The sequence below is a fragment of the Balearica regulorum genome, chromosome 1 (genome assembly GCF_011004875.1).
Source record: "Balearica regulorum gibbericeps isolate bBalReg1 chromosome 1, bBalReg1.pri, whole genome shotgun sequence".
NCBI lineage: Eukaryota > Metazoa > Chordata > Aves > Gruiformes > Gruidae > Balearica > Balearica regulorum.
Genome location: NC_046184.1, coordinates 97,808,619 through 97,828,691, shown reverse-complemented (window position 1 = coordinate 97,828,691; position 20,073 = coordinate 97,808,619). Strand labels below are relative to the sequence as shown.

The following is a 20,073-nucleotide window of genomic DNA, read 5'->3' as shown; positions in this document are numbered from 1 at the left end:
GTGGTCGATTGTATCTTCAGCTTCCCCATCGACGACTGCACATGCACTTAACTGGCGCCTAGAAAACAACCACAAAGTGCCAGAAGTTTATTACTGCAGCTCCTCCTGTGTCTCCAGACATCTGCACAGAACAGCCACCACAAGGAACAGTCTTTCTCTTCCACCAAGGTTTGAACAAAGGGTGCTTGTTACTTCCACATGTGTACTCCAGAATCAATAGGGAGACACACAAAGAAATTCCACCACTGAACAGTTTTACCAAATATGATTTTTAATTAAGATATCCAGGATATGTTTTATTCCAGGAAAATGGTTTTCAAGTTACAGGACTGAAGGCACGTATTTGTGAATCCATGGTGCAAAATTTGATACTCTTGTGTAGACACCTGGGAAATTTGGTCTTCCACATCCATAACCCCAGCTAACAATGCCAGTCAAAAACCATTTGCCATCTCCATTGCTTTGACATGACAACGGTCCACCAGAATCACCCTAAAAAGAAGAGAGTGGTATGTGTTTACAATTAAGATTATCAAAAGTGGGACAAAAATACCACAGGAGACATTTTGCCTCAGTAATTCTAGCAGCGATTATATTTTCTCATTCACATAGTTCAAACGAGCAGATAGTCAACAGACTTGGGTTTTTTCTTGAAGCAGATGGGATTGCACAGTTGTACCAAAGTTTGCTTTATCACAGGGGAGAGGGCTAGCTCTCACTCTTTAAAGACACTAATAAAGATATTGCTTTTCATGGACTAGATGTGAAATTCACATTTTGTTTCCTAGCCTCAAACTTAGAGCTACACCCAAAATATGCTAGTTAATATGTCTGTTCATTTATAGGTTACACACCTAATGACTCCAAAAATTAGTAATTTTTTAAAAACGAATTCAAAATTAAGATACAATTACAATATTTAATAATGATAAAACTCATTTCAAATTGAAAGTAAATGGAAAGAGATTGGATCCCTCACAATTGATTTGTTGGGAGTTTTTGTTCTTTTGTTGTTTTGTTGGTTTTTGGGGTTTTTTTTCAAGAAGGAAAAAAAACTAAGTGTTGCCTTCTAGTAGATAGATACAAGCCAGCATGTAATGTTTAGGGGCACATTATGCCTTTGTAATTAGGGCAGTTAAAATGAAGTCTGTTATAGACTTTGAAGTTTTATACTAGATGGCATAATTCCATAATACTGGACAAACCAACTCTTCCTTTATAGGGTAGTCTTGTAGAAATACATTGGCAGAGGTTCAGGGGAAATAAAAAAAAGTGTCACCATTTGGGGAAAGTTTCTTGGAACAAGCTTATACTTTCCTGTAAGAGACTGCTGTACAAACAACCTCTCTGAAAAAGACAGTGAGTAGCAAATGAAACCACCAAAACATGGGATGCAATGAAGGACTTCCAAAAGCAGAAGGTGAGTTGTTTCAATGTTTTGCAAGAGAAGTGCCTTCCTTCTAGACATATATTTTGTTAGAGCTAGCAAAATATTTTGCTTTAACTTTACAGGATCTTAGGATATTCAGGTTGGAAGGGATGTCAGGAGATGATCTAGTAAAGTCACCTGCTGCTCAAAGCAGGATTATCTTGAATTGTCTCACAAATTTGTTACAGATTTAACTAAGAAGATAATTTTTTCCACCCTTGGCAATTAAGATTTTGCATTTAGAGAGACAAATTTTCAACTTGTTTCTTTAATTCCTAGGACAAGAGAGAAGTGGAACATCAGCATTTTTCACAAAACAGAAACCCCACATTTCAATCAGCTCTAACAACTGCCAGATAGATTCACACATCACTTGCCCTTACAGAAATGCAGTCAAAAGACCTGTAAAGCCTTTCCTTGGCTATATCTTGAATGGCCAGACAGATAACTGCAGAAACAAATTCTCCAGTTAGTGAAAATGATGCTTAATGTTAATAGTCTTGCTAATCTCTAAAAAAGCATCTGGTGCATTATACTCCCATAGAAAGCCTTCAGACATTGCTTGCCCTGAGAGCCATTCTGGTCTCTCTCACTTTTATGTAGACCAGTGAAAGCTAGAACATCTTGAAGATTCCAGATCTACATCATAAAAAAAAAAAAAATAGTTTTACTACTATTTTAGCAGTAAATTTACTATTGTTTTAGTAGTAAATATATATGGTTTATAGAAGTTCTATATAATATAGTACATATTATGCAACACCTATAATATAAAATGTCATCTATAAAGATATCTATATATTGTGTCTATATATAATTTTACTACTATTCACTAGAAGTAAATTCAGAACATCATGTTTATTATCTTTCAGCACTGAGATCAGAATATTATACATTTGAAAATTTATGCCTAGTAGCCTGCTTCTCATCAGATATCCCTGGAGGGGCTGGGAAGGAGGGATTCTGAAAAGGGACAAGCTAGCTAGTTTCTCAGATTTTCCTTCAACTGAGACAGTCTTGTGCCAAAAATTGTCTGACTTCAACTTGTTATTGGGACATGCAAATTGACTAGCACCGAAACTTAGTGATGCTACTCATGCACATAAAGCAGCGAAACTCTGAAAACACCCAGATGACAGATCTGCTGATAGAGAACTCTTACATTGCTTTTTTTCAGAACTGAAGTGTGTGGACCACAAAGTGGTCTGCCAGTTAGTTCTTACACCTCTTCACACAACTATGAAAGGCAAGACAAACTCTGTGTGAAATGCGCTAAGATACATACTTTGCACCCATCTCTTTTCCCAGACATTAGTCCTGCACAAAACATCCTGGCTGTGATAATCCCATATGTGGAATGACATATCGTTTGGTCTATAATTTCTACCTCAGCTTTCTGAAGAATTACTGAACCTTCATCACCTGGACAAAAAAATTGAAAGAAGGATAATGAAACAGAGCTTAGCATTTTATTCATCAATTGAAATGCAAAACAAGAAGTCTTCAGAAAATGTCCACAGATAGATACTTTTGACCTCCAAGTTATTCCAGATTCCAAACAACTAACTGCAAAAGCACAGAAAACCTCTTCTAAGTATCGGGCATTTATGTAATGTGATCTTGGTCGTTTGGCCACACCAAATACAATATCATAATCACTAGGGTTGGCCAAAAAGCTTTTTCTAATGCCTTTTGCAAAATGTCTCAAGACTGCTTAATTTATTATCTTTTTATTTTTAAAAGGGAACAGGTATTCAGATTATCACAAGACATATTTGCAATGAAGATGGTGTCTCTAAAGGTGCTGGATCCAAAATTAAAATTTTAAGTCGGAGTTACAGAATGCAAATTCTCTTTTGGCAGCATAAAGAACTTTAACATATCTCAAAACTTGGTCCTTCCTGTCTGAAAGTTTTGGTAAAACACCTGTTTTCTATAAGATACGTACTTCCGAAAAAAACGAATTAAACTGACTTGTCTCCTCCTTTCAATACAACAGCTCTAATAATATCACCAGGTGATCCTCTCAAAATCTGAATATAGCCAAAGAAACTTCACCAACATACTCAAATATGCAAGTGCTGGTTTACACCATGAAACTTTGTTTCAGGATTTCATAATGCTGGTATGTAATACACTTAAAAAAAAAAAAAACCCAACAAAAAACCCACCAAACCCAAAACCAACACACTTAAGAGTTATCTGGCAATCAAATTGTATAAACCAATGAAGGGAAAAGAGGGGGCAGGGCAAAGAAAACCTTTTTTCTTTTTTGAGGCATCACATTTATCTTGCAAATAATCAGCTTTTCAGTTGCATGGGTGACTAACCGGGCCAAAGAGAGAGACTACATCACACCACATGTCTGTACCACCGTCCTTCCCTGGTACAGTGGTTGCACTTGGTTCACAGCCATATATTCTCTCACAGCTATTTATAAAGAGGCTGAATGTAATTTAGCAGGTGGCAATTCTGTCTGTGAGCATCAAGACAGAATGCTAGAGGTTAACTACCTGCTCCCGCCTCACACCAAAATTAGCTCAACTGAAGCTATAAAAACCTCACCCGTTTCCTGCTTTTGGCCCCAACCTGTTATCCAGCACTTGTCACCGCTGCGGACTTTGTGTGAAAAGTGGGGCACGCAGATCGGCTGGATAACGTGGCTCATCGTGTCTGGCCACGGCTTGCTCAGCTGCAGCAGCGCAATGTCGTAGTCGTAGTTCCCACTGTTGTAGTATTCGTGGACGACGATCCGTCTCACTGCAGATACAAACTTCGCACGGCCTTGCATTCGCATCCCTAGGTGAGCACGCCACGCTCTGGGATCAGCCAGCCTGGTTGGGAGACAGCAAACAAGCCATCTCTTAAAAAAAGTGCCCAGAACACCCTACAGCAACAGGGCAGGTGAAAGATGAGGGCACGTCTCGTCTCAGTGTGGTTCAAACTCTGGAAGCTAAAGGCGTCTGGGGAGTCTGGTGATGTTTGGGACAGAGTTGGGGGGGGAGACTGCTTACTTGCTCCCTTGAAAACAGTGAGCTGCAGACACAAGCCATTCGTTCGATATCACTGATGCCCCACAGTAAGCGGCTCCCACAAAATGGAGGCTGACCTGCCAGGGCCATTCACCTTCCTCCGTGTTCGCACCTCCTACAATCCGAGAGATGGGATTGCTGCTGCTGCTGCCACAACCTGCAAGGAATATTTTGGGTTATAATTCCCATCCCCAGTGCTTTTCTTTAGTCAGAGTGCTTCCCACACAGGGCATGAAAGAATCTTGCACTTTGAAATGTTTTGAAATCTATTTCCTTGCCCTGCTCTAATCAGAAAACTTGTCTGTTTGGGTCCTCTATTCCTGAAACAAGAGATGGCTCCATAAAAAAAACCCAAGGCATTGGCCTGGGAAATTTAATAAGTTTCTTTTCCAGCTCTGCTGCAGAAATTGGCCTCTAAGTGTTTCTTGTGTCAGAAATATCAAACAATCCATTGATTTAATAAGCATCAAAACGAATATATAAAAATAGACAATCCCTCATCTCTTTTTAATACTGTCAGCCCTGAACTGAAAGGAGTCCATCAGGAAGGAAGGAAGTTCAGCATCATCAGGACACTTATTTCTTGCCAAAAACAGTGGGAATGATACAAGAAAAATGTTTATAGTAGCAGCCACGTATGTGAAGTTCGGTCATTTATTATTTCAGAAAGCAGGTGGTCTAAACATTAATTTACATGGAAAAAACCTGAAAGCTTGTTGTATATCACTAACTCACAAGTGAAGAAGTCATGTCTCAGCACAAAAAGGTGCACACTAATTTGAAAAGTAATGGAGAAAGACCCTTTTGCAGGGCCTCGTGCCCATCCCTAGTGCACGCACATCAAGCCTCTGCTCAGGAGTTTTAGTCCCATGCTCCCACACACAAGTGTTAATGTTTCTGGGCACTTTCCAGCACTCAGCCAAAGAGTCAAGAGCAGCATTCATGTTTCCAAACACAAGTAGGCACATAGATAGTCTTTTAAGATGTTCTACTGGATCCAAGGCAGATTTGACACACAGGAAGTATGCCAGGAAGAGCTGAGGGCAAGACAAAATACCTTAGAATATTCAGTTTAAGCACCACTTTTATTGCTACTGCTGTAACAATCACCTGTTCACTTTACAGCAAAACAAACTGAAAAGCTTGTACAGAGGTTACTTTAGGAAGATTTGAGACTAGAATCTAGCTTGATACTATGAAATACTGGGGTCTTCACCATCCAGAAGAGAGATAGAAGTGGAAAATTTGCGGGTTTTATCTTATTCCAGCTGTGTCACTCCTGAAGTCCAAATACAGTCTGACTCCAGCAGAAGTACCTGACTCTGCTGCCGGCAACAAAAATGTTGCCTTACCAGCTAGCCAAGTTCAATCTGCGATTAACCCTGCTTCCCTGCTCCTTACCACAAGAATTACAACTAAGTCTCCACATAACAGTAAGCTCACCCTCCCACAACAATTTAGGAAATTCTGCAACCAGACCTGAAGTAAAGTGATAGCTGATCATTACCCCACTATCACCGAGAGGACGCAAAAAACCCTCAGTACCCACTGCATGAGTTGTACCCACTCCAGAACAGGAAGAAATAAAAGGCTGTATTGTGTAAAAAGTTCAAAGTTCAAAAAGATGAACGTTTGCGAGAGACTTACTGCAGCTGCTTTCATCACTTCCATCAACACAGTCCACAATGCCATCACACTTTGCATTTTGCTTCCTAATGCAAATGTTATTCTTGCACTTAAACGTGCGGTTGGTGCAAGGAATACCTGAAATAGTTGGGGGGGGGGGGGGGGGTGGGCAGGGAGAAAGAAAGACTATTTGCTCAGCTTAACCTGTGAAGACATGTCTGTGCAGATAAAAGATTCACACATGTTATTAATAGATAGGAGGGAACATAGCAAAAGAGCACTTTGGCTGGGATAGCTTAAACCAATCTCTAAATAGAATAAACTATTGAAGTAGAACTCCATCAGTACTAAGGCTTGAATCAAGTTGGCTGAATCCAAAGAAAGATTTCCTCCCATCCTTTCCCATAGCACTAATGAACATGGATATAATAATGACAACTTAGCTGTAGAGCAAGTGTTAGGCTACAGAAAACATCCAGCACTCTGGAACAAAGCCCTCCTTTATATATCAGCATTAAATATGAAATGAAAGATAGTAGTGAAGGCAATCTTAGTAATTGTATCCAATTAAACTGCAAGTCTAGCTTTGGAATTTTCCTATTTCCCTGTGGCTCACAATAAATGAGGCCACTCAAACCTGATCTGTTTTTCTTGTCAACACACAGAAGTATCCTGTAACCATTTACACAGACTGTCTAGTCAGGCAGGTTGAAAAACATTACTTTTCTTTAAGAGTTACTTGCAGCACTTCCCAGTTGTGTTCCCTTTCATATGTCATGCTGTCCATTTATTCTGAAAAGTTAAAGAAATGGCCGACTCAAAACTTTTATCTGCCTAATGCTAAGTTTATAGCTTCCATAGCATTTTAAACATATTAACCTTATAATCCTGAAAACTGCTCCAGAGAAACTACCATTTTTATAGTTATTTTACAGATCATAAAACAGATCCAGGAAATAATTTGCATAGATTATGATTTAAAGAGATAAAGTCCGGGATTCGAGCTTTAAATCCCCTACATTCCCATGCTGCACCCAGAGCACTTAATTCTTCTGCCAGTATTTTGCTGAAACAGATGTTCGTGAGCTCATTAAAAAGAAACAGTTTAAAATCAATGAGTCTGTTTATAAGCATATCAGAAAACAGAACAGAATTCTGTAGCCTGAGTTAGATTTAATAGTGTTTTTTAACTCCTCAAATATGTCATCCAGTACTCAAGTCAGGAATGGATAGATGATAGAAGAGGAAAAAAAATTAATCAAGAGAGTAGCCTTACTGTGGGTGCAATTCTGCTCATCTTTTCCATCCTCACAATCACTTACTCCATTGCAGGCAAGCAGATTATCCTGTATTGCAAAGCTGGAGTTGCAGTTCCACTCAGGGACAGCTTTAAAAACATAAGTCAAATTAGCTGCAGAAGCGTGCGTGTAATTCTAGCACTACCCTTCTGACTACGCCCAGGTACCTCTTTCATAGCTTTACTGTGTGATACAAGGACAAGTATGAGGGCCACCTTATACATGGAGAAGATAAAGTACAGAAGAGTTCAGTGATCTACCCCAGTTCACACATTGCCCGAAGTGGAACGGCCCAAGTTATAACCCTCTTTCACCATGGCATTTATTATCGCTCTCTTCTACTCTATGCACCACAATTTGTCATTCCTCAATGAAAATAAAATGACTAATCTCAAAATAGAACAGAACTTTATAATTACCAGCGTTTATCAGGAGGAAAAAGTAAAGAATATTACAACTATTTTTGCACATCTAACTTCGCTCCTTGTGCTTTCCATTGCTGTACCTTCTTCATTCTTAGTTTCATCCCTTGCTAATTAACTATGAATTAAGCACTCAAGAGAATGACTGATAGCCTGTACCTGGAGATACAAAGGAAGCTGGAAACAGCTTCCCCCTAAAAAAAAAAAATTTAATCTTGTTTCAGCTGCCTTCTAAGACTAGAGAATACATTTACTGGGTTTTCCAGTCAAGATCTCTAGTAAGTGAATACAAACCACAAGAGAGTTCATCGCTTTCATCAAAGCAGTTGTTTATCCCATCACAGTGCTGCATCTGCTGGATGCATAAGCCAGTAGAACACTTGAAGTGTCCAGGTGGACATGCTGGAAGTAAAAAAAACAAAAAAAACAAAAAAAAACCAAAAACAAAACAAAACAAAACAAAACAAACAAACAAAAAAAACCCAAAACCAACAAAACAACCAAAACCAAACCCAAACAGCTTTTAAGTTCTCCAATATTGCCAGCTCATTTCAATTTACAGTCACTAAGCTGTTCCAAGGACTGATGAAGTTGATCTAAATTTAATAGTCTGCATGCATTGCCAGCACTGAAATTGAGTTCAGATGTTGAAAACTGGCATTTAGAAAGGAAGAAAAAACATCTCAAGTTCCAGTTCAGCTGTTACTGCACTATGTACTGCAGGCTCTACACTAGGACTGGACCAAATGAGCCAGTGTTTTTTGGTGCAAGACAAGGCAGGTTAGAATACCATCTTCTTTTAAAGGACAGGCTCACTTTCGATAACCAAAATTTGCAGCATTTTGCAACTTCGGTTAGTAACCTATATTGAGGTGACTTAAGAATTACATAAATATTTGCCTTTTAAAATAAAATCATGACTTTACCATCTTTTTACATACTCTACATATATACAATGGATAAAATTGCTCTAATGTGACAAGTAGCTGTGGCTAAAAACCATTGTCTCCTACTTTCAGGATGAGTAAACAGCAATCTGCTTCAGAACTTGAAAAAAACCCTCACAATCAGTAGACTGTTTTATCAACTTTTGGAGATGTTTTTTCAGCTCAGATTTCTACTTGCATACAAAGTATTTAAGCTGATGGAAACACTGGAACAAGCAGTTGGTTATTTGGTACTCTCTGTTCCTTACCTGGAAGTCCTTGTAGTAATAGAAACATTGCAAACAAAACGTCGGGCATGAAAACAAATAGGAACACCAAGCTTCAATTGACTGCACCGTGGCCATAGCCACGCAAGAAGCTTTAAGGACCATGCAGAAGAGAGCAGACCGTGTTCGTACAAGAAACCAGAGCACGCTGCACATGTCCACAAACCTTAGCTGCATAGCCTTGATGAGCTAGAAAAGAAAATTTCTAACAGAGAATTTCCTGCATAAAGCTAATTAAGTCCTACTGGACCTGAAAAATGCTGCTTCACAGGTCTGAAATGCAAAGATAGGTTGGGGGGAAAAAAAAAAAAAGATAAAATCCATCTTACGCTGACTGATGTTATAGCTGCTGTACTCCACCAGCAGTGGCTTCTCCGAGACCTTTGAACTGCACTGAAGCTCGATGTTGACAGCAGAACTTGCAATGTGGAAGACTGTTTGATGATCAACATAGTAACCGCAGTACCTAGAAGTGTTCAATGGAGTTCTAGAGCAGCCTTCTTATCAAAATTGCCTTACATACAATCTAAATGTCAACCTCACTGAAATTCAGCAATGCAATCAGCTGCCATACTTAAGTTAAGAACCAAAATCTGAGACAGTACCCAAATTCCCCAAAATGCTGGTCATAATCCTTCATGACCACATACATGCAAGCAGAATGTTTTCCCAGAAAGTCTAGAGTAACAGAGATGTAATGAAGAAATCTGTCAAGAAGAACATGGGGACTTTTGTCACCACTTCTGGACATCTGTTTTCGAAAGGTTTGGATTTTTGGGAAGACCTAAGTAAATTTAGTGAGAGGAGAAATGTCAGCACAGTGAAGAGCAAATTTTGCTGCTCTGATTTTGAGGATTGCTCCTGAAGAAGGGCACACAAAGGCATTAGGATAAAATTGGCCCAACTACTTTGGAAACAGAGGGGAACAGATTTAGGGAAACCGAAAATATTTTTAAGCAGTCCGCCAGCCTTCATCCACTATTAATATTCTGAAATTTTACCTTTGAAAGTCATGTCTTCAAATAACTAGTTTAGATTAAGAAAAATATCCCTTGGGTGCACATCTACTTTAAGCTGCCATGTTGGCACTGAGCTTCCTTGGACTTCTGCCTAGGTGCCGCTTAGCTCAGAGAAACCTAAATGCTCTCTGATGCTAGCAAACATAATCCATCCATTGCTAATGTGTTTCTATTGCCTCTTTCATCAAAGATGCCAAAAATGTTGCAACTGGCATTTAGATGCTACTCTAGCTGAAAAACAGAACAAAAAACCTCTTTAACAGAGAAAGGTTGCTGGATTATGCTTTAAAAATTGGAGACAGTTTTAAATGTAGTAAACCAGTGAACATTGACAGCACCGATTGTTCAGGAAATAGAAATAAGGACCCTCTCCTCTGTTCCACTAAAACACCCCCAAAATGTAGTACTTATGAGAAAAACATCTGGCTTTAAGACTCCTATCAAGAAAAGTACTTATCAGTCTAAAGAAATTTAAGACCAGAAGCGGCTCTATTGATTCTTAGCACACTTGGCACACACCTTTGCTTGACAGCAGCGCAAGGTCACACACTGCAGTTAGAATGAACTAATGGACTATTATCCAGAGGCATTTCCTTTGTTTATTTTGGCAACACCAGGCAGTGCATCAGGACTACTCTTCATGTTGAGGAATGCGGGGAAATCAGGTAGAGATTTCCATGTGGATGGATGTTGCCTGGTGTCCTGTGTGCTCCACTCAAGCATGCTGTAAGGCATGCCCGTGCTCATTCATATGTTTCTATATGTGCTTTGTTTCACCCTATGAATATGAAATGTCCTTTTAACAGATCTAGGAGATTCCAGCAATGTCAAAAATAAATGAAGAAAACCATTTAAAAAAATAGACTCTTCTTATACATCCTGAAACCAGATTTTTAAAAAGCTTAATTTTACAGCTTTCTACTATTTCTACTATAGTAAAGTTAACTGTCAAAAAAACCAAACAAAAAACCCCAAAACAATCAGGGCTAAGAGTGAAGACTTCCTGCTGCAGGAAGTCATCTTCTCACTCATTTGTCATCAATGTTCCCAACCTAAAACAGCCAGCCAAAGCGCATAGCAAAATGCCACCTAACCACCTGATTTCCTTCAACTAGCCCACAGACATTTTCTGCATTTCTCCTTCTGTCAATGACTGACAACTTCCCTCCAACAAACCTTGGCACCATTTAAAAAAGAAAAAATAAAATTGCAGGCTGCATTGACCACTTCTCAGCCACATAAAACAACCTCATCCTGCCAGAAGTAGAAGAAGCTCCTGCCCATCTGTGGAAGAGCTGAGACAGCTACATCAAGGATGCTATCTCCTGTACGCAGTGAGAAATGCTATATGCCTGTGGGATTTGTAAGACAGAGCTACAGATCCTTGGGAGCCTTCTACTGGTGTTTTACTAGCCATTTCTCCAGGTCCAGAGCAAACAAAGGTTGCAAGGCATCACCTGTAACTCTGTGCCATTGCTACAAAGAGAAAACAATTAAGGGGATCCTGTCCCATATTTTGAAGCAGGGAGTGGGATACCCTTTCAGTGGATGAGTAGATACACGCATCCTGTAGCAGAGACAACAGGATGTTGCACCAACAGCTTTAACAGAAATAAAACACTGGCAACCTCTTTGTTCACGTAAACCATGAATGGTCTGCTCACAGAGACTCATTCACATTTCTGCCAATGAGAATTTCAGCAAAAGCAGCTGCAACTCCTCTGAGTATGCAGAGGAACATTTGCTTGTCCACTGGAAGGAAGACAAGGAAGAACTGCATGGTTGCATTCAGCATCTCTGGTTAAAGTTGTCCCAAGAGGCTTGAAGGAACTTTATCTGCATCATCTTCAGGGTAGCAGTCTTTATTTACCAGTATCAGTCTCCTGAAGCTTCTTAAACCTTTTTACCTAAGATCACAGAATCATAGAGTCTTTAAGGTTGGAAAAGACCTCCAAAATTATCAAGTCCAACCATCAACCCAACACCACCGTGTCCACTAAACCATGTCCCGAAGTGCCACGTCTACATGTTTTTTTGAACACCTCCAGGGATGGTGACTCCACCACCTCTCTGGACAGCCTGTTCCAATGCCTGACCACTCTTTCGGTGAAGAAATTTTTCCTAATACCTAATCTAAACCTCCCCTGACAACTTGAGATCATTTTCTCTTATCCTTTTGCTAGTTACTTGGGAGAAGAGACCAACACCCACCTCACTACAACCTCCTTGTAGATAGAAGGATATGCATGCTACAAGCTGCAATTGCAGGAAGCCGAAAAGGTGGGAGTGTCCTGTCCTCCTCCCCTATTTCATTAGGCATTAAAATTTGAAGAAAAAAAATCAAATAAAAAATGTTTCATGCTTTTAATCATTTCTTCCCCATGGATAGTATACATAGAATGGAAAATCATAGAGGTTCAAAAGTCTTATTTTCAGTAAAAAAAGGCACTCTCAGAGGAAAGCTTGTCTTGGTTTACTTATATCATCAACAACTCACAACAGAAATCAGAAGCATGTGTTCTTGTGTAGTACTTCAAAAGTGCAATTCTAAGGCTCATAATCTGACATTTGGTTCTGTGGAACGTGTAATTGGTAGGCTTATTTAAAAGCTGCTCTTTCATATAGAGAATCCTTACAATATGAACGCATCATGGTTTTTTCCTCCAGATTTTGCCTTTATTTAATTCATATCTCAGCCATCCCTAATATCTCAAATCTTACCAACTGCGTCATAAGACCATCACCAAAAAACCCCACAAACACACCAAATGTTGTATGTTTTGACTTGTGTTTTTATGTACCCATCTAGTCCAGCAACCATTTCCCGTTAAGGAACAATTTTAAGAGCTTCTGACAAACTGAATTTTCTTTACGTAAGTACAACATGGTATCAAAGAATAGAGAAAGCTTTTTCTCTTCTCTAATACTTTCATTTACACTTTTAAAGGCTTGACTGACTTTGCTTAGTTTCAGCAGTGAGTTCAGAAATTCAGTTTCAAATCTGATCTTGCTAAGGTTTCCATTTGAACAAAAAAAAATTTTAAAAATTCCAACATCCTAAATCTAACTTGCCTCATCATCCAGTGATTGAAAGATGACTTAAAAATTTGAAGAAAAAAATGGGTGGACAATGTGCATAGAAAATCAGCAATATTTTAATTAAGAAATACAGTTAATTAAGTTCTTAATTAAGAAAGCAGCCAATCTATGTGGTTTCTCTTTCAGGAGCCAGTGAGTGGAATGTGGAAGCAGTTACTCTTCTGTTCCAAATAATCTCATTGCAATAGCTTTCACTGAGAAGTTAATTAGGTTTGGTGTCCTCATAAGCAATCATAGAATTAAATTACACTTAAAAGGGTTTTAACAGATCTTGTTCAGCAATCCCAGGAAACCCAGAATTGTTTTAAGGTTCACAGGACATCCACCTTCACCCAACCCTCCCATTTCTTTCTCTCCAGGGAGTACCAAAGGCTCTTGTTTTCATCTTTCTGGTACTTCTCAATAGATTTTATTATTATTATTATTAATATGTATGTATATTTTACAAAGATTCAGTTACATCATTAGCCAAAGCAAAAGAATGGTAAGAGACACCAGTGAAGTATCCCTGTGTCCTGGTTTTGGCAGGGATAGAGTTATAATTTTCTTTGTAGTAGCTGATATAGTGCTGCGGTTTGGATTTAGGATGAGAATAATGTTGATAACACACTGGAATTTTGATTGTTGCAAAGCAATGTTTACACCAAGCTTCTCATACTGCCCTACCAGCAAGGAGGCTGGTGGTCCACAAGAAGCTAGGAAGGGACCTGGTCAGGACAGCTGACCCAAAATGGCCAAAGGGGTATTCCATACCATATGACATCATGCTCCGTATACAACTTGGGGGAAGCTGGCCGTGGGCAAGACTACAGCTTGGGAACTAGCAGGGCATCAGCGGTGTGCAAGTGGTGAGCAATTGTGCTGTGCATCACTGAGTTTATTTGGGGTTTTTTTAATCATCATCATCACCATTATTATTCTCTTCCTTTCCTGCCCTATTAAACTGTCTTTATCTCAACCCACAAGTTTTACCTTTTTTTTCCTCCCCCTGATTCTCTCCCCTGTCCCACTGGGAGGGAGAGAGGGATGGAGGAAGGCTGTGTGGTTGTTTTAGCTGCTGGCTGGGTTAAACCACAACACTATCTTTGTGGAAACTCTGAGTTTTTCTACAGTAGATTTGGGAAGGTTTATTTTGGTAATGTTATTTTAATAACCCATGCAAAAGTACTTACATGCGTTCGTTAATTTTCCACCATCCTCGCTCACAGCCTTTAATATTCTTCTCACTGATGGTATAGTTATGAAACTTCAGAGCTATACCAAGGCTCTTCTGTGGAGTCTGTTGTGAGCAAGAAGGACAGTGCAGTCATCTTTTTCCTTTTGCAGACATAGTACATGGAAGTCTTTAAACTTATCTCTGCAACTACTGTGCTTGGCAACGCCACGCTCTGGGAGCTGTGCTGACTTCCCCAGCTCAACAGCCAGCACTTGAGGCACCTGCCAGCTATTCAGCCTTGAGTAAAAGCAAAGGTTGGCAAAGCCCCACCACAGCTGCAGGCGTTCTCCCTCTCTAGCCAGCAGTCCTTTCATCTTCAAAGAGCCACTGGGCATAGAAAGCAGCTTTTGTATCAAGATCAAAGCACTCAAACATATCCAAGTTTACTTGTGTAGGGACACAGCCCCAGCAGATTGATAGCTAAGGTACTACTGCACTGAATACCTGTGTCACCTTTGTAATGCTAGAGTTATTTCTGCCACAATATTGTAGTCTTCTGCTAGCACCTGACAGCATTTTACAAAAGATTTTTAAGCCCAGTAGTGTCATGAAGGTTCATAATTAAATAGAATTTCCTTTTTTCAAAGGAACAGATCCTTTTTGCAAGACAAGCCAATGTTCCTTTAAAAACAACAGCTGGTTCAGGAAAAGAATTTTTCTCCTTTTTTACAGAGAAACATGAAAACATGATTTGGGAAATGAGGGAAGTTTTAGCATTGAACTGCTGGGAAATTAAACTGTTTTGAGAAATAAGTCTTGGGCGTTGCCCATGTTAAGTATCCAGAAACTTTCCCTCAGAAGTCCAGGGTGAATTGAAGACCTGAATTTACGCCAAAAAAAGTAATCACCTTGGCTTTCTAGAAAAGGAAGAGGCAGTAGATCATGAGTAACTGGACTCTATTCAGATTGGTGTGATTCAACATGGGCAACCACTAGCTTAACCAGGCATGAGCAGCATAAGCAGAAAGATGGGTATACAGTGGACTGCATGGTACCCATTGCCATATTCTTTAGAGGGGAAAAAAACTTAAGGGCAAACCATGAGTCAAAGATCATATTTTAGCAACATCAGTAGGGAAACACTAATATCATCAGACAAGGCATGACAAAATTATTTTTAACTGATGTAAACTTGCAGTCATTTGCTTTCAGGAAAGTACCTGAAAAGATGCAGAAAACAGTTACCAAGAAAAAGCAGTCTGTAGGATTGTGCTGAAAGGACAGACCGTCTTAGAAGACAGAAATTCAGGGTTTTTTAAGTGTAACAAAATAGACTGAAAAGAGATATTAGAGAAGCAACCATCATAACTGGGTTAGAGGAGTCTTTTGTACGTACTAGTTTTCCAAGTTTTTGAGGGTGGGAAGAGGGGAATTAAAAACAGTAAAGTCTTACATTCTCTGCCATGAAGTAATTCTGCAGGCTAAACATCAAAACTTATCTCAGCTCTTCATCTTTATACTAGGACAGCTTAGGAACTGTGTTCTCTTCATTAAGAATAAGCGCACAGAACAAAATAAAGAAAAAACTCAATACGAAAAACCTGAGCACAGCCAGCTATTCAGCTATGTCATTTCCATAAACAGCCACATCTGTGAGGATGGAGGTTACTCCCTACACAATTGTTTCTGCTACGACTTAAGAAAGACATTCATGTTACCTGGAAGTTCCATGCACAAAGACATTTTGGAGGATAATAGCTTGGGTAATAGGGACTTGTGATTCTCCCTTCATAGCCAATTTTCTCTTTTGTCACTATTGCTTTTCCACACCCTAGTGGGGAAAAAAAAAAAAAAAAAAAAGGACGTAAGAGTTGGTAAACCTTAATATACTTCCAGCAAAGCTATTCAGTGGGCTAAACATCAACATTTATCAGAAGTCTTCCACTACAAAACAGGGCAGCTTAGGAATTATATTTATCTGTGTTCAAGCTGTAAAAAGATACCCTTCCCAATGATGCAGACAGAAAGGGATGTAAAAGTCTAGGAATGCTTGCTGGGCTCTGGAGGACCAGGAGAAAACATTGTGAAGCTTTGTATCAGTTATTTCACTCGAGGTAGTTCTGCAAACAAGTCGCAGTGAACAGTGTTGCACATCAATACATCCACACTGCAGGAGGATCTCTAGTCTTAAAATGCAGACAGTTAGAAGAGAAATGGGCAATGTGCTAATTTAATCAGCCTCCTGGAAGCCAACACTCTCTTTTATGACTGCTCAATGGATTTAGAGAGAATTCATTAAAAACAAAAAAACATAGAAAAAACCCCCCACAACAGACAGACAAAAAAAACACCCCACAAGGAAAACCCAGCCCTGAATTTAAACCAACTAACCAAGCAAAACTAACATCCCTGAATTTAAAGTTAGTTATGATGGAGAAATAATTGCATGCTTTTATGATGGTATTTTAATGCTTAACTACTTTCAACATGACAAGTAGGCAGCAACTTTCTGAGCATTGGATTGTGTTAGATTTTTCTCCTTGTGTTTCTAGCTTGATGTTCTTTGTACTATTTGTGATTATGATCTAACCACTTCATAAACCTTAAAGCAATAAAAAGCAGATGGACTTGACACACAAACATAGCTGATTCCTTCGTGTTAACAAGGAGGCAGAGACTGATAGAAAATGCAGACGGAACTACTGAAGTTTCATTTTTCTGAAAGTAGTTTCCAGTGCTGAACACCTTCCACGTTTAACATCACCACCGAGTCCAAAAGCAGGAGAGGCCAGAGCAGTGCTACACCTGGAATTACAACTCCATCTACTGGCACATCGCAGTCCTGACCGACTGAATTCAGTCAGTGCTGGTTTCAGCCTTCTACCTTCTTACATCACTCAAGAACAGCTAATCCGCACAGAGTAAATTACTCAAGAGGAAGGCAGACACTCAGTAATGCAGAGGAGATGGAGAGAGACAGGCATGTAGAAAAAAAAAAGAACTTAGGTTACAGAATTTATCCATAGTCAGGAACGTGACAGCTGCTTTGGGATATTAGAAAGAATATAATAAACATTTCCAAACACAGAACAAACCTACTTTCTTGTGTAATGACCTCAAAATAGCCATGGAATTCCTTCCTTTCCTTTATTTGTGCTGCCTTAAACGTTACCAGCATGAGATTATTTGTGGACACAAGTGACACCAATGAATCCACTGGTTCACAAGCTCTGAGGAGGAAGAAAATACACACATAAGCAATTGGTAAAAAAAACCCCAAACAAACAAAACCAAAAACCCAACACATCGCCCTCACTCTGTGCAAAAGTTTTACAGTGGTGCAGAGCTTACCTACTTCAAAGCCTAGTTAAAACTCCATGCTCCTAAACACAAAAGTACCTGTTACAAGGCCAGTTAGAGAGACAGTATTGGAAAGTCACTTCTTACAAAGACAAAGAAATTGCAAACATGAAAACAAAGATGGAATTATCAGCTCTAGGAAATAATACTGACTTTCATCCTTCACTCCAAACAAAAATAAATGAAGCCAATAGTAAAGAAAGGCTTGTAGAAAGAGATTTATTTTATTAGACCAACAGATTTAGCTTGTGATTGGGGAGTGGGAAAGACAAGCAAGTTATAAATTAAGAACCTGAGCCAATTAACTAGTCTCATTTTAAAAAAAAAGTTACTTTCCACATACACTACCTAGCAGACATCCCCAGTCTTCTACAGATACTAACAAGTAAGTAAACACCATCTGCTGTTTTATAGACAAGTCAGCAAGTGATTCAGATTAGTAGCAGACAGCTCTCGAGGAGGACCGAAAAGCCAATGCTCTTGTTTGAGGCTTATATGTACACTGACAGGCCAGAGAAAAGGATGTTACTCATCAAAACACTGAGCTTTTTGTCTGCTTCATGGAGGTGCTGTCTTCACCTTTTGGTGTGACAGAGCCCTATGGAATTAGTTACCAGGAATGTCAAATAAAAAAAATCCCCAAACAAGTGCATTGGATCATTAAAGAGAGGAAAAAAGTAAAAAAAAAAAAGTAATAGGCCACATCCCTCAACCCATCACAGCTTCAACTCTAGATTTTAATAACCCTCTAAACTACTCAAATAGAGCAGCTAAAAAAAGTGCTAAACTGGTGAGTGGTGGTAAGTATCCAAAGAATCACGAGACACTTAGTTTTAGGACTGCAGTCTTCATATAAAGAGCACTCATCTTCATGTGGAAGTATATTTTGCTTAGGGGAGGAAATTTTGACGTTTTCTTTTAGTTAGTACCTGTTTCTTGATAAGAAACAGAAAATTCCGCCCAGTAATGTGTGAACTCGTCATAGTTCTGTAGTTAGGCAAAGATGCACTCCAATTGAGGAATAAAGAAGAATATTTTACTGTTTCTTTTATTAGCAAGATCAACTTTTCCACTTTTGTAAGAAAAAAACCCAAACTTACCAGGTGTTATGTGGTAAGGCATGAAGATCAGAGTATTTTTAACAGAACAAAACCCATCAAAAACGCAGATGACAAGTCTTCAAAAAAAGAACCAAACCCAAATAATTGTCAATGAATTATCAATGAAAAATTTATACTCACCGGTACAGTATCTTATGCTTGATTGGCATCAGAGAGTCATAAATGGTTAGTGAGTCAGTGATGCAGTTATCTGCTTCAATCTGAAGGGATTCTATTGAAAGACGAATAAGATGGCCCACTGAAGCAATCAGCTTAAAATAGCAGATTGTCCCCCCTGAGGTAGCATGGATATCCAGAGGAAAGTGCTCGTGTAGGCGATCAGCATACAGATCGTACATACAATTTGCTCCTGTGGAAATGCCACATTTTCAACACTGGACTGTCACTCCAAAACTGTTAAATCCGCATGGTGTAAAAAAAAATCCTAAAAATTATTTTAAACTAAAGCAACATATGAAAGCATATCAAAATCTGAAAACAAAGTAGTCTGTGCAACTCACTGTTTTCATCTTAGTTACAAGTCTGTGGTCAAGGAAAAGTCCATTCCTAAGACTACAGAGCATGGCAGACAGTGCTGTAAATAAGCCCTTGCAGTGTACTTGCACTCAAGTACTGCCATTTTGTACAACAGGTATTTGCAGTTAACAAAGCTCTGTTAAGCCCCGAGAGGATAAGTTACTTACTTAAATCAAATAATTGTTCGCTGGGAAATGTTCATCAACTGTCAAGGGATAAATCAACTGCTCACCCCTACAGATATTAGGATACTTAAAATAAAAACAAAATAAAAATTCAGCTACATGTCTGTATTACTCTGGGGTTTTTAAATTATTTTTTCAAACATCAGGGTTCTCCATGTTTTATTGTGAAATGAGCTGTAAGTGCTACCACTTAACTCAGATTCACTAATTCCTTCAGTTTGGAAGGGATGCTAGGAATTTTCTTGTTCAACATCCTGCTCAAAGCAGGGTTACAATGAATTCAGACCAGGACTTTGTCCTGTCAAGTCTTGAAAACTTTTGCAGCATTAGAAATCACTGTTAGAAATGGAAGTACTGTGAAACATAAGTGATACAACCTAGCCTACACAACACTTATTAAAAAAAAAAAGGTTGTGTCAATTTAGGTAATAACCAGACAGTTATCCTACTTGCATCCAGTTTTCCAATTAAGCTGAAACAATTGTGACTTTCAAGTCACATATATGAAGGTCTTTATTTCAATTCAATATTGCAGCTCAAAGTCAGCAAAAAGCTTAGGAATTTTTTTTGTTTGGTCATATCTAAAACTCTTAATAT

The 20,073-nt window shown here is 39.0% G+C and overlaps 1 protein-coding gene across 1 annotated transcript in view; it reads right to left on the bottom strand.

Annotated features, from left to right (window-relative positions):
• Positions 1-296: 296 nt before the first annotated feature.
• The window catches only part of TMPRSS7 (transmembrane serine protease 7), a 33,454-nt gene continuing 13,677 nt past the window's right edge, over positions 297-20,073 (bottom strand). The window contains exons 7-18 of the mRNA XM_075767860.1: positions 18,896-19,124; positions 17,394-17,524; positions 16,013-16,125; positions 14,311-14,417; positions 9,350-9,486; positions 8,102-8,209; positions 7,364-7,474; positions 6,109-6,225; positions 4,444-4,618; positions 3,995-4,263; positions 2,715-2,851; positions 297-492 (exon numbers count right to left, since the gene is read on the bottom strand). Coding sequence (XP_075623975.1) covers positions 322-492; positions 2,715-2,851; positions 3,995-4,263; positions 4,444-4,618; positions 6,109-6,225; positions 7,364-7,474; positions 8,102-8,209; positions 9,350-9,486; positions 14,311-14,417; positions 16,013-16,125; positions 17,394-17,524; positions 18,896-19,124 — 1,805 coding nt within the window. The 3' untranslated portion in view covers positions 297-321. The remainder of the gene's footprint in view (positions 493-2,714; positions 2,852-3,994; positions 4,264-4,443; positions 4,619-6,108; positions 6,226-7,363; positions 7,475-8,101; positions 8,210-9,349; positions 9,487-14,310; positions 14,418-16,012; positions 16,126-17,393; positions 17,525-18,895; positions 19,125-20,073) is intronic.